Source organism: Euleptes europaea, chromosome 1 (genome assembly GCF_029931775.1).
Source record: "Euleptes europaea isolate rEulEur1 chromosome 1, rEulEur1.hap1, whole genome shotgun sequence".
Classification (NCBI taxonomy): Eukaryota; Metazoa; Chordata; class Lepidosauria; order Squamata; family Sphaerodactylidae; genus Euleptes; species Euleptes europaea.
Genome location: NC_079312.1, coordinates 126,120,130 through 126,134,565, shown reverse-complemented (window position 1 = coordinate 126,134,565; position 14,436 = coordinate 126,120,130). Strand labels below are relative to the sequence as shown.

At 43.3% G+C, this 14,436-nt stretch overlaps 1 protein-coding gene across 1 annotated transcript in view; it reads right to left on the bottom strand.

The window, feature by feature from the left end:
- PRPSAP1 (phosphoribosyl pyrophosphate synthetase associated protein 1) overlaps positions 1–12,680 on the bottom strand; it is a 30,931-nt gene extending 18,251 nt beyond the window's left edge. The window contains exons 1-3 of the mRNA XM_056855678.1: positions 12,487–12,680; positions 2,599–2,651; positions 1,311–1,377 (exon numbers count right to left, since the gene is read on the bottom strand). Of these exons, the coding sequence (XP_056711656.1) occupies positions 1,311–1,377; positions 2,599–2,651; positions 12,487–12,650 (284 nt within the window). The 5' untranslated portion in view covers positions 12,651–12,680. The remainder of the gene's footprint in view (positions 1–1,310; positions 1,378–2,598; positions 2,652–12,486) is intronic.
- Positions 12,681–14,436: the final 1,756 nt, after the last annotated feature.

The window sequence follows — 14,436 nt, the reverse complement described above, 5'->3', positions numbered from 1 at the left end:
ACCCTGCGGGGACCCGAAGTGGCTTACATTGTTCTCCTCTCCTCCATGTTATCCTCACAACAGCCTTGTGAGATAGGTTAAGCAGGGGGAGAGTGACTGGCAAGGTCACCCAGCAAGCTTCCCAAGTAGATTTCTATCTGGGTCTCCCTGATCCTCGTCCAGTATTCTCACAACTACACCACACACACCAGCTCTGAATTTGTTTTTCCTTGAATGCCAACAGAGATGTGTGGGCAGGCTGGCTGGCAAGCACTAAGCAATTTTGTGGGCTAGTAGCTGCTGGAGATCTCCTTGCAAGGCTGCAGCACGTGTCCTGCACAGCTGATGTCAACATCTCAGCTTTGATGCAGTTCAGAGCAGCTAATATACACCCCCACCCAGCATCCATGCACTACCCCTCCTCTACCACTAGTAGCCTGCACAACAAAGTTAATTGCACAGGAAGTGCAGCTGATATACTCCCACATGGGACAAGGATGAAACTGGCAACGTGACATCAATTTTTGAGCTAAAGCCAGAGCCAGGAAAACAGAAGGGCCTTTTCTGGATTCTATTGTAACCAAACAGCACTACAAGAGGATCAGAAGGATATTTCTTTTAGTATCAACAGTTGAGACCATTGAAGGAACAACGTAAAAAAGGGTTCCTAAACTAGCAAAAAAACAAGTGGTGTGGGAGATGTAGAAGAGGAACAACCGAGGCTCCTGGTAAAAGGTAAAGCTCCCCTGTGCAAGCACCATGGGGTGACGTCACATCCCGACGTTTCCTAGGCAGACTTTGTTTACGAGGTGGTTTGCCAGTGCCTTCCCCAGTCATCTTCCCTTTACCCCCAGCAAGCTGGGTACTCATTTTACAGACCTCGGAAGGATGGAAGGCTGAGTCAACCTTGAGCGGCTACCTGAAACCAACTTCCGTTGCGATCGAACTCAGGTCGTGAGCAGAGCTTGGACTGCAGTACTGCACCTTAACACTTTGCGCCACGGGCCATGAGGCTCCTGGAGGGCTTCATAAACTAGAAAAATCACACCGGATTTCATTTACTGTCACTTTCAGTGCCACAGTAAGCCATCTGATTAAGAGTCCCCACAGTTGGTGAAATAGATTAACAGGCGTTATCAACCAATTAACACTACATCTTCCTCTAATACAGGATGACAAATTCACAGCAGGGCTGGCAGAAGAGTATTCACACTAGTAAATGGAAAGGAAACACTGCAGGGGGGAAAAATCCACTCAACGGGAGATTCCACATACCAAGAACCTGGGTTCTTAAAGAATAACCAATCAAACTGAATCCACAAAAAACTTACCTGGGGATGGTCTGAATAATGAAAACATCCTGGCCTCTGACAGATTCTTTTATTTCAACCCTTGTTTCTGAAGAGAGGGAAAGAGAAAGATTTAGACTTAACGACATGCATTGCTTGCCAAGTTAGCCCAACAGCACATGCACCTCCAAATAATAAGCCTAGTAGTGTTGGGTGAGTAAAGGTAAAGGTAGTCCCCTGTGCAAGCACCAGGTCATTCCTGACCCATGGGGTGACGTCGCTTGTGATCAGTTAGGCTGGAAGCAGACACTATTTTTTTTCAAGCAGTTGAAAATATGTGTTTATTATGTTATGTAGACTATCTTCACTGTTGCTTCTGATAAACAGATGCTGCAGGGTTTTAACATTATGGAGAATACTGGCTGCATAGAGAAGCGGCACCTGGCAGCTGCTGAAAACAAAATGCAGGAATGGATGAACCTTGGTTTGATCCAGCAGGAGGAGTTCTGATTAGTGATCATACAGAACCAACAAAATGGCAATATATAAACAAGTCAGAGCAAAGGTCACAAGCTATTAAGATGTCCTGTCTCATCATAGCTGGGAACAATACAATGATATGACAGTTCAGAACTATAAGAGATGTTGCTGCTTCCTTGGTTAGCAAAATGTAGGGTGCTTCTTTACCAAACAAACCAGCTACTAGTTATTGGAATCTATACATAAATGCCTTAATGCCCTAGAACTGAAGTAGTTAGTGATTGTTTACAGAGCATACTCTGGAATGAATCTGAAAATAGGTCTTGACTCTGAATTTGTTTGGTTTGGGCTACGGTTGTCGTTTCCAATAGGCAATAGCTTCCTGGAAATGCATACATTTTCATAACACAATCCACGAAGTAAACTTTGGTTTGTAAAATTCAAGCCAAACAACCTAGGTAGCTCTAATTTAACAAACCAGTGGGCACAGCAGCTGGAGTCTTGCTACAAGCCAATAGATTTTACAAGGATAGAAGTGGCATAAGTAGTCCACATCATCACAGCAATGCACACCCAGATTGCATGTGCTTATCTGAGGTTCAGCCAACATAAATCTAAGAACCTTTGTTTCTGTCTTGGTACCTACTGTATCACTTTCCAGGTGTCATTGAGAGCACTCTTTATTTGACTTTCTAACTCCTGCCCTGATTTTTAATTTTTCAATTGCAACTATCATCCAGTTTCAGAAATAGATACTTTCCCTCAAGGGATGTTTAGCTGTTACCTGCTCATGGGTGTTAGACTGGTGTGGTCAATAGGTCTCCTTTTTGTGACCATAACCCTGACTCACCTCCATTGGTTTCTTGATATACCACAGATTTTCCCAGTTCAGCACCAAGACGCCTTAAGAAAAGAGAGAAAGAGAAATGCCAGGAGATTCAGATTCTCAAGCAATAATTGTTGACTTGTATAAAATGACTCTCATGAAAATTCTGATTGTGAACAGTACCAACAAATCTCAGCATTGAAAGACAATTTTTGAGGACAAATGGCGGCCAACCACAATGCTATATAGTATAAATGGCCTTACCAAACACTGAAGCTCTGCAAGATGCAAATTACTTTAGATGAGAAAAATGATAATAAGGAAATTGAATGTTACCCAACAAAACTTCAAGTTATTCCATGTTTTATGAGGCAATCATGTTTGCTTTAGCTACATCTAAGTATGCTGGGGAGACACCATCCCAAGAATGTGAGAACATCTCAAAGTCTAAAAGTACCTGCACTGACTTTAGAAAACAACTGACTTCCTAAGTAGAATTTAAAGTAAGGCAGCATCTCAAAACAATTTAGTGACAAGCAATTAATTTGTCCAAGTTCCAAAGGAGTGTTTTCAACCTGGATAACCTAATTTCTCTTTCTTAGAGTTCCTCAGTTATCAAACCTTTGGTTTGTCCCCAACTACACTTCTAACAAACAATAAACAGATATTAATTAAAAGTCAACACTAAGCGAACATGTATGCATTATTTGTGATGACTGGTAGCTTTTAACTTCACAAAATGTTTCATGCTGCATTGAAGAGCTCCCCTCACTTCTAAAAAAATTTATAATCAGAGATTTGGTACAAACATAAAACTCCTGTCCAAGAATAAATTCCTGCAGTAATCAAAAAACTGTTTCATTTATTTGGTTTTGACATTTACATCACATCAGAAAGAAGTCATTTTAGCTTTCTGTTTTCACAGCCTTTATGGGATATGTTGATGTACAATTTCCAGAGAGATACAGCATTTCTGCATGTCAACAAATCCTTTTGTTTAAACCTCAGCTGAATAGGAACAACAGAGCAGTGAATGAACTAGATACAACCCAGAAGCTTCCCAACTTTTCCATTTACAAAATTTCAGTAAATAACTCATTTAGCACCCACATATCCTAAGTGGTAGGCACGACTAACACATCATGTGCACTTTAAATTATCTTCTCTGGTTACCAGCTCTTTTTAACATCCAGTTCAAAGCACTGATTCTGACCATCCTACATGGCTTGGGACCAGGATACTCAAAGGGGCTCCTCCTCCTATTCTCTCCAGGATCAGAGGAGCATGTTTATTATAGTAGGTGATTTGGACACAGGCAGGATAATGCTGCTGCAGTTGTACTGGGCTTCCTATAGGCACCTGGTTGGCCACTGTGTGAACAGACTGCTGGACTTGATGGACCATGGTCTGATCCAGCATGGCCTTTCTTATGTTCTCCTCCTATATTGTTCAGTCAGACACTGGATCATCAGTACAGTCCATGTCCCCTTTCTGACCAAATTGAGGAGGGCTGCCTTGCCTGTTGCTGTCCCTCCCCCCATCTCTGGAATACCCTCCCACTGGAAGCCCCCCATGTCTCCTTCTCCAGCCTCCTTTCAGCGGCTGCTGCCTTCAACTGAATGTCTCAGTTTCCCTTTGCAGTTGCCTGTGCTGTGGTGACTGTTTGCTGCTGACCGGGCCCTTTTTACTGCTGACGTTTTGCTGTTGGGCTTTACTGTAAGCCACTCCAAACAAATAATGGAGAGGTAGGGACATAAATATATTTTAAATGAGGTATATTAAAGTGGCGCACAAGGAAGCTTTTAAGTATCATAAATGTGAAAAAAACGCACAAAAATATGAGAGCCCAACTCCATTCGAGGCGAGATAAGCTAGAAACATTTTTATAGCAGACCTTCAAACTGTTAGGTTTACTCCAATTGGTAATAAACATCTGTTTTACATCATTTATTCTGAACTGTCTCTTTGCCTCTTGGCCTTCCACCCAGCTCTCTTTGCTGGTTTGCCCGGTTCTGCGTGAAATTAAAGTCTACACCCCTGCTTCTGTTACCTCCTCATTGTCATCCAATGCCTCACTGCTATGTCAAAGTGGGATCATGGCTAGCTGAGCTCTCAACACCAACAGGCCCAGCCATTTGCTGCATGAGGAAGAGAAGAGAGCTTACTGCATCCAACAGAAAGATCTGGTTTTTGTGACGTGGACCAGCAATTTGAAGCAATATTTTGAAAGATACCATGCTAGGAATGGTCAAGGTGCTGTACATTACAAAATACAAACAGTCTGAAGGAAGAGATGATGGAGACATTCTAGTTATTGGAAACCAGAGTACAATAACCACCTTGTGTATTCTGGAAATTCATTACCACCTGAATGGGGAATGTTTTGTTCAGTAGCATCCCATGATCTGGCTTCAGCCTCAGAGTTCTGTTCATACTCTGCTTGATAAGGAGCTACCCAGCAAAAAAGGGGAAAGAATAGACCTCTGTTTCTGACTGGAACACAAGAGAAGCTTACTTTCTGTTGTTAAGAGGCAGTCTGTTTCAGCTGAATGTGAACCTGGAACAGGACCTGGGTTCAAAATCTGTTTAACCATGGACTTCTTGTGTAGATCTATGCAAATTGCTCTTACAGTTTTCCATTCTCAAAATGCATACACAGTGGCAATATATGTTTCAGAAATCAGCCACAAAGCACTTTGAACATTCCAATGGATCAATGTTTGTATTCGCTGCTTAAGTAAATGGTAGAGCAAAACAGCCATATTAGCAATACACTGAAATTTAGCCACTAGCCTAGGAGGACTGGCACATAGAGGGAACATTTCTTCCTCCACAGATCTAGTAAAATGAATTAAAGCACATAATGTAGTTCTTTTACAGTGTTTAAATGTCAGGAATAACTTTTTAAAGGTTTTTTATGGTATAATTTGAAAGCTCTTGTGTCCCTTTGATGAAAATTCTGAATAGTGAGGGCATTTTTCTGCAGATGCTTGGCTAACATTGTAACACATCAAACATAGGTAACTTGCTTAAAACCACAGGGGAAGTTGATCATTATTAAGAATAAACACACAGCCCGTTGGTCTCCCAAGGCCAATTCAACACATCAATAATTAATAGCACTACTAGCAGTTAGGGTTGCCAGCTCTGGGCTGGGAAATACCTGGAGATTTTGGGGGTGGAGCCTAAGGAGGGCAGGGTTGGAGGAGGGGAGTTATCTCAGTGGGGTTTAATGCCTTAGAATCCACCTTCCAAAGTGGCCATTTCTCCAGGTGAACTGATCTCTGTCGCCTGGAAATCAGTTGTAATAGTGGGAGATCTCCAGCTACCACCTGGAGGATGGCAACCCTACAAGCAGTACTGCAAGTCTACTTTTCCAAAGTTTAAATGGTTTGTTCAAAACCTGTATGTGATGCTCAGTAAGAGTATGACCCTATCTAAACTGGCATCAGTTTCTTTCTGATAAGAAAAAAATAAGTACAGTACCAGAGGTTTAGCGTAGGTAGCCCCTCTGAGAGACGCACACACACCCCTCTTGGAACCATTCTTGACAATTTCATTTCTTCCCCTGCTGATCTGTTATTAGGCTACTTAATTATTCCAATACCCATTCACAATGTTAAGATTTTGAAATCATAACTAGCCATTGAAGCCAGTTATTTTATCAGCTTTCAAAAAGCTGAGAGTTTCTGGGGAGGGCAGGACATAAATTTAATAAAATTAAAATAAATTGATAAATCAGGACTCAACAAATCCCAGATACCAAGTCATCATGGCGCATAGAAATTTCATTGTGGTGGCTAGTATTTTCAGCAATGATTTTATTACAGCATCCCTCAGCAATTCTCAGGGGAAGTACAAAACTTATTTATCATTTTGAATTGAAATGATTTGCTATATTAGAAAATAAATGTGCATGAAGTCATAACTGCTTGTTTATATGTTAACTTCATACCATTCAGTGGTGGGGGATGAATTCATTTCTTAACCACTTGTTTTCTAGATTTAGCTCTGATATTCTGTTTTTTTTTTGTACTCATTAACCATGTTTGCTGTATCTTGAATTATAAGCCAATTTTTCTGCAGTGCTTAGGATAAAAATATTTTGTAATTATTTACTTATTAAGCAGACATTTCCCCTGCTTTTTAATTATGAAAAAAGAGCTAGTATGACTGTCACTATATCAGTTACAAATAGGGTGGCCAACCCCAGGTGGTGGCTGGAGATTTCCCGCTATTACAATTGATCTCCAGACAATAGAGATCAGTTCACCTGGAGAAAATGGCTGTTCCCTCCCCTCTCCAAACCCCATCCTCCTCAGGCCCTGCCCCCAAAATCTCCAGTTATTTCCCAACCCGGAGCTGGCAACCCTAGTTACAAACCCAATGGGTAAACAGACTAGGTGCTTATAAAGTATTTGGGAGAAATGCTGACACTGCAGCATTGAATAAAGAATTAAAGAGAAAAACTGCCACAATCTCTTAGCAAACCTGCATCACAGGGTAGGGGGGTGGGGTTAGGCTGTTTGATGAGGATGTATGCTCCTCTGAGCAAAAGGAGAGAAAATGTAGTCAGAATTCAAACAGATGTACATTGCTTGAGACGTTACACTAAAAATAGGCTATGGAACCTCAGTGTAACAAGAAGATCTACCTTCAGTTACCTAACTGCTGCTGACAGAATTCAACTGCTAGTTGGATCAGCTCCATTCAGTTGAGACACTGCAGTCCCAGAGTACAATACTGCGTACTTTTCCGGTGAACAAAATGCTTATAAGGGCGTCTCAACAAAGAGTGCTTTAGAAAGCTGATACAATGATCATATCACATCAATTTCAACTTGGAACATACTTCAGGGCGCTTGACCCATGTGGAGCCAAATCCAGAATTGAATTCCAGTAAAATAAGATTGTTGCTAAGAAAAGAACAAGTTGAAGAGTGGAGTTCATTTCAAATGGTTACAATCGTAAAATTCATACTTGGACCAGGCCAGTTTACCAAATCAAGATAGCACAATGAGTCCAAAGTGCAACCACAGTGCAACCAAAGTGCAACCACAGTTGCAGGAGTGCCTACTTTTTTCTGCTTAAAACAATTTTATATGTATTTACCAGTAAGTGTTTTCAGATACATACTGGCTGAATCGAACTGTGCCCATTATTAGTGGACTGCCCCAGACCTTTAAGAAAGCAACGTTTAGCGCTCCTCCTATTGGATACTATGGCTAACCTATCTGAAAGCATGGCCAGGTTTGCTTGGCTAGCAATTAAAATCAGGCAGTGTACTGAAGAACCTACAATAGCTAACAAAATAGAGAATGAATACTGTTTGATCCTGCAGTTTGAATGCAAGTTTGTTTATTTATTTTTCCTTCTACTTTTAGCCTCTGTAATTTTAGGATATTATCAAGCATTCTAATTGTACCCACATTTAGTATTTGCTTGGATATTAATTAGTTATGACCTTTGATAATCTTGCCATTTTTAACTATTTAACCATTTTTAATAGCAAATCTATTTTGTATTTGTTTTTATCCTATGCTATTTAACTATGCAAATTTGTCTTAAGAACATAAGAAAGGCCCTGCTGGCTCAGACCAAGTCCCATCAAGTCCAGCAGTCTGTTTACACAGTGGCCAACCAGGTGCCTCTAGGAAGCCCACAAACAGGACAACTGCAGCAGCACCATCCTGCCTGTGTTCCACCGCACCCAAAATAATAGGCATGCTCCTTTGATACTACAGAGAATAGGTATGCAGCATGACTAGTATCCATTTTAACTAGTAGCCATGAATACCCCTCTCCTCCATGAATATTTCCACTCCCCTCTTAAAGCCTTCCAAGTTGGCAGCCATCACCACATCCTGGGGCAGGGAGTTCCACAATTTAACTATGTGTTGTGTGAAAAAATACTTCCTTTTATCTGTTTTGAATCTCTCCCCCTTCAGCTTCAACAGATGACCTAGCGTTCTAGTATTATGGGAGAGGGAGAAAAACTTCTCCCTGTCCACTCTCTCCAAACCATGCATAATTTTATAGACCTCTATCATGTCTCCCCTTAGCCTTCTTTCCAAGCTAAACAGCCCTAAGTGTCTTAACCGCTCCCCATAGGACAGTTGCTCTAGTCCCCTAATCATTTTGGTTGCTCTTTTCTGCACTTTCTCAAGCTCTGTAATATCCTTTTTTAGTATTGTCGAAGGCTTTCACGGTCAGAGTTCATTGGTTCTCGTAGGTTATCCAGGCTGTGTATTGCACAGAGAAGCCATTGAAATTCATAAACATCAGCACAACTTTAACAGAAAAGAAGAGAGTTTAAGAATGAATAAGGCTTGGCTTCCTGTCTTGAAAACCTCCAAACTAACAAAGACTACTGTCAACAATAGCCATGCAGATTAGCTTTGGATTTCACCCATTAACAGATCACTTCAGGATACAATGGTTCCATATTAACATACCACACCCTCATTAGCACATTATCTTGATACTTACAGGACAATGGTTAGCACATTACCTTTGTTACTTTTTGCAGGACAATGATTCAGCTCAAACCCAACCCCTTTCTGACTATATATTACTCTTCCTACACACTTGACACTGAGAGACACTGTCCTTCAGTGTTACTCCTCTGAAGATGCCGGCCACAGCTGCTGGCGAAACGTCAGGAATGAAAATACCAAGACCACGGTTACACAGCCCGGATAACCTACGAGAACCAATCCTTTTTTAGGTGTGGTGACCAGAACTGTACACAGTATTCCAAGTTTGGTCTCACCATAGATTTGTACAATGACAGTATGATATCAGCAGTTTTATTCTCTATTCCTTGTCTAATTATGGCCAGCATGGAATTTGCCTTTTTTTACAGCAGCTGCACACTGGGTTGACATCTTCATTGAGCTATCCACTACCACCCCAAGAGCCCTTTCTTGGTCTGTCACTGCCAGCACAAATCCCATCAGTGTATATGTGAAGTTGGGATTTTTTGCCCCAATATACATCACTTTACACTTGCTCACATTGAATCTCATTTGCCATTTTAATGCCCATTCTTCCAGTTTGTAGAGATCCCTCAGTACGAGAAGGTTTCATTCCTGGTGCAGAGGATGCTCACCAGTTCAGACTGCATAAGGAATCAGAGAAATGCAGCTGTATCCATATGTGCTAGAATGAAATAATTTTACACATTTCAAGATCAGAATATCTGTGCATCTGGAGAATATACTAAAGAACTAAGAGTGAATTTTGTTGCATTTTCTAGTTTTAGTCTGTGATTAATTGTTCAATATCAGAGCCTCAATTGTGCTGGTAGTTCTTCTCTCAGTTGCTGCCTTGACCTGCTACTGTTATGTCACCTGAAGACATAACATTTAATCCCACTCTCATGTATAGCATGGTCTTGAATGTTGTGCCAAACCTATTCCTGCAAGTTATGCCACAGGTCTTCTAAACCTGCCATCAGCATTTTATAGAAGGTTTCTAATACTCCCACTGCTAAAGAGAAGGCACCTTGCAAGGGTGCTCCAAGGATGATATATTCTCAGTGTAGATTCTAGTAGCCCCAGCTTCTTCAGACACTGGATCTTTTTAGCCCTCCCTATATCCATATCTCTAAAAGTAGCCCTGACCTGGATAGCCCAGGGTAGTCTGATCTTGTCAGATCTCGGAAGCAGGGTTAGCCCTGGTCAGTATTTGCATGAGAGACCAACAAAGGGACACCAGGGTCGTGACGCAGAGGCAGGTAATGGCAAACCGCTTCTGAACATCTCTTGCCTTAAGAACCCTATGGTTATGGGGTTGCCCTAAGTTGGCTGTGACGTGACAGCAAAAAAAAAAAAAAGCGAGTTATATTCATTAGGCACACGGAGTGGACTGAGCTTGATGTATTCCACCAGTCTGGAGCATTTGAGCAGAGAAGATATTTTTACTAATAAAACACTTACAGCTGGAAAACAAATTAAAGGCAACAGGTGACTAATATAGATTATATATACACTTCCTTAGCCAGCTAGACAGACCTACTTGCATTGCCTGATGACAACAAGATTCCGTGGTTGGAGCAAGTCTGACATTTTTTCATAAGGAAGATGCCTCCTGTAAGGAGGCACGTTAAAGGAAAGCGTTCATCTTTTGAAGTGCTGGCCCAATCAGCTTTTCAGGAGGGTTAGTTAAGATCAGACAATGCTAACATATTTTCTAAAGCCAACACTGAGCAGGAAAGATTTACACAAAGACATGGTCTATGTGGTTTGTCGACAATCCGTGATATCAAAACCAGACCAAGAAAGGGCTTTTCTGACGCGGCTTCTTATTAGATGCTAATCTTTGCCATTCCAAGGGTATAAATTAAGCTTGCCTGGTGTTAATTTATTTGCCACCTCAGAAGCCAAACATAGCTCCTTGAGACAGTGCTCCTTAGGAGATGTAAACAAACTACCTTCCGCACTACAGATTCTCAGCTGAAAAAACTGAAAGAACAGCTGCAAATGTTAAGCCACTAAAAATAGCTACGAGGCCTCCCGGACAAGATTTAGGAAACTAGTCGAACTCAAGGCCAGCTCACTGGCCAAGCAGGGCTTACTCATGTAGGTATTTATGCATATAAGTCATAGTTCCCACTTAAAGACAATAATTAGAATGGCAATGTGGAGGTTGTGGAGGTTGTGATCAGGAAAATTCCCTGAGTCAGGAGAATTATGAACCTTTTCTCCCATCAACCCCCCCTCCCCGACCAGATCCAGAGCCCCGTTAGCCGCTGTTCGTTTAAGAAGAAATTGGGAAACTAAACTGGTAATTCACATCTCCTGAAACGTGTCCAGCATTTGTGGCTTCATGAGAAGGCTGGTCTTCAGGAAAGTAACACTGGCAAAACAGTGGACCTGTTTGTTTGCACTGTTCAGTACCAACAAGACGCTAACAGGACAGGTCAACAAGTTAAGGAACTTCAAGCTAACGCCTTTGCTTTCTACTAATGGTTAGCTCAACTTAAAGAAAAAGGTTCACAAACGCTTTCACTCACAAGGAGGATTTGGAAAGCATGCTTATTAGAAGTGAGAGATGGGCAGGGGCTCCCTCTCTGACTTGCACTAGGCTGAAAGGTCATTGAGTGGGTGGATATCCTCCCCTGCAGTCTTACTGAGCTTCAGAAGAATTCCAAAACAAAACAGTGCTTTCAAAGTTCAGGCGGACATCACAGAGAAGAACCCATAGCTATCCCCAATCAGGGGAGGGGGAAAGTCAGTGGGGATTATACATTTGGGCTGCCTACCAAGGCCTTCCAGAAGACATGGAACTTTTTGCTTCACTATATTGAGAATGCCAGTTTTCCTTGCAAACACAGCTTAGTAAAATATAATTTAAAAAATTGGTCTAGTGACTTTAACAGTTGGCCACAACAGTAAATTGTTTATTTCAAACCTCTAATTTTTTAACACAAAAAAGTCAATTTCTCAAAGTTTGAATGAGCTAAAGTGAATCTATTTTTATTTGTACATGTCACACATTCTTCAACAAGGCCAAACTGAATCAAATAGCTCACAGTTAATTCTGCAAGGCTGAAGGAAAAAAGAAACTTTAGCAAACAGGATTTGCTTTTTATTTATGGTTGAGTCACATACCACTTAAAACAGTTAGATATGAGTCCAGTAGCATTGGGCTTAGACTGGAGTAACACTCCTTAGGAATGCACTGTTAGAGTCCAACAAGATTTTCAGGGTGTTAGGGGTCACTCTCAAAAGCTTACACCCAGAAAATCTTGTTGGACTCTAAGGTGCTACTGGATTCGAATCAAACTGTTCTACTGCAGACCAAAACGACCACCCTCTGAAAATACCACTTAGAGAAACTGTCCGGATATCAGCCTAACGTTAAACTTATGATTACAGAGCCAACAATGCAAAGTTTTAAAAAGACTCACTCAGTGATTTTCTTTGCCAGTTCCGTGCATGCTGCTGTAGAATTTGCCGAGAAGACCCGGTAGCCACTTCTGGCTGCATTCATCGCCAAGGAATCATGCAAACCCCGTGGAACTCGAGAGTGAGAAAACACAGATTTATAAGGTAACAGCAGTTTCCTTGGCATCCTCCTCTTCAGCCTCTCCAACTACTAGACACCCTCTCAGGGTGGGGAAAAAGGAATTTAACACAGGAAGATCTTCCTCAACCCAACTGTTATGGCAACAACAGCAAAAAAAAGGCCTTTTAAAAACAGAAGCTCAGTTAGTGCTTTATGTGTCCCCTGGAAAAGCCACCTATGGGAAAGAAGATAACATCCGTTCGTCTAAAGAGGCCAAAAGCCTAAAAAGCAAACAGTCCCGTAAGGAACAAAAAGCAAAATAAGTAGTAGGAGGGAAACCAGGAAACCTAGAAGTTTATAAAAGTTCTGTTAGACAAAAGAAGGGAGGGGATGTCCTTAAGGCAAAGTACAGTGGAGAAGGAAGGGGCACAAGAAGCAAAGCAGGAGCAATTAAACTTGTTTACATACAAGACAAAAAAAAAAGGGGGGGGGAGACTGATTCAAAGAGAAGACCTTCTCCAGACAAGGAGGAAGGCTGGAGAGCTTCTGAGGACACAGAATCAGCACCAGAGAGACGTGTTGGTGGGGGGCAGGGAGGTCAACAGTAGGAAGGGCAGAGGAAGCAGGGGAGGGAATGACACCATCCAGGAACACCCCCCCCCCGGGGACGAAGGGATCGGAGGAGAAACGAAAGGGGAAACACAGGAGGCGAGTTTGCCTGGAAGAAGGGGGGGTGGAGGGATGCTTGACAGGGTATCAGGAGTCAAGCAGACTAGATGGGAATGTTCAGTAATGAAGGGGGGGGGGCGGCAAGTAAGACACAGGACGGTAGGGGCCCCGAAGCAGGGGTGGTGGTAATATGCGAATGGAGGGACGAGCTCTCTCTCCTTCCTCAGAACTATAAGGACCAAACGCACATGGCTGAGTGGGGCAAGTAAAAGAACCGTGAGGCCGGAGAGGGGAGGCTTAAAGGAGAAACAAGAAGGGGGGGGGGTGCTCTAAAATAAAAAAAAAGTGTACCAAGGAGAGGATGCAAAAGCGAGGAAAAGATGGGGAAAGAAGCAACAGGGCGGTCTGGAAGGGGGGGGGATTGGGAGATGAAGAGGGAGGGGCGGCGTGAGGAGGAGCGGGCTAGGCAGAGGAGGAGGGCTAGGCAGGGCGAAGACCCAGGGGGAGGAGGAGAGGACGGGCCGGCCGACCAGCAGCCCCTACAGAGGCAGGGCAATTCCAGCCGGGGCCGCTGAGGCGGAGGGGGGGGAGGCCACGCGGGGCGCTGTCACTGTCGCTCGTGGCCGCCGCCAATCCCGCCTCGTTGGGAACTCCCTCTAGGGCCCGCCGCTCTCCAGCCCCCCACCTCAGCCAGGCGACACTCCGCCGGCGTGCTCGTAGTCATAGAGACGCCGCGCTAGAGCGCCACCTTCTGCTCTCGGCGTCCATTTTGTGCCAACGCTCTCCCCCTCGGCTTTGGAACAAGGCGGCCGTCCTGGCCAGCGGCCGCGCGGACATGTTAAGTAAGGGCAGCCGGTGACAGGCAGCCCCGCCGCCTGGTACTCACCGCTCTTCCCTTTCCCCCCCGGCCGTTAGTCAACCAGGAGACTTTTTCAGGTTTGGGGTAGGGGAGAGGATTTCCCGCCCTGATGCCCAGTCGACGGGTGGTGGTGGTGGTTTTTCTTTCCCTTTCACCTCTTCCCTGAGACCTGGAAGGTTTCTTTTCCCGGATCAAATATGGACGCTTCGTTGGGAGGACCGACCAACGGTTCGAGGGGGGAAGGTCTGGAATGACCGCGCCTCGGCTTCGAAGGAAGTGGGCGGAGACAGAGCGGAACGTGGCGGGGGGCGGGGCTGAAAGGGC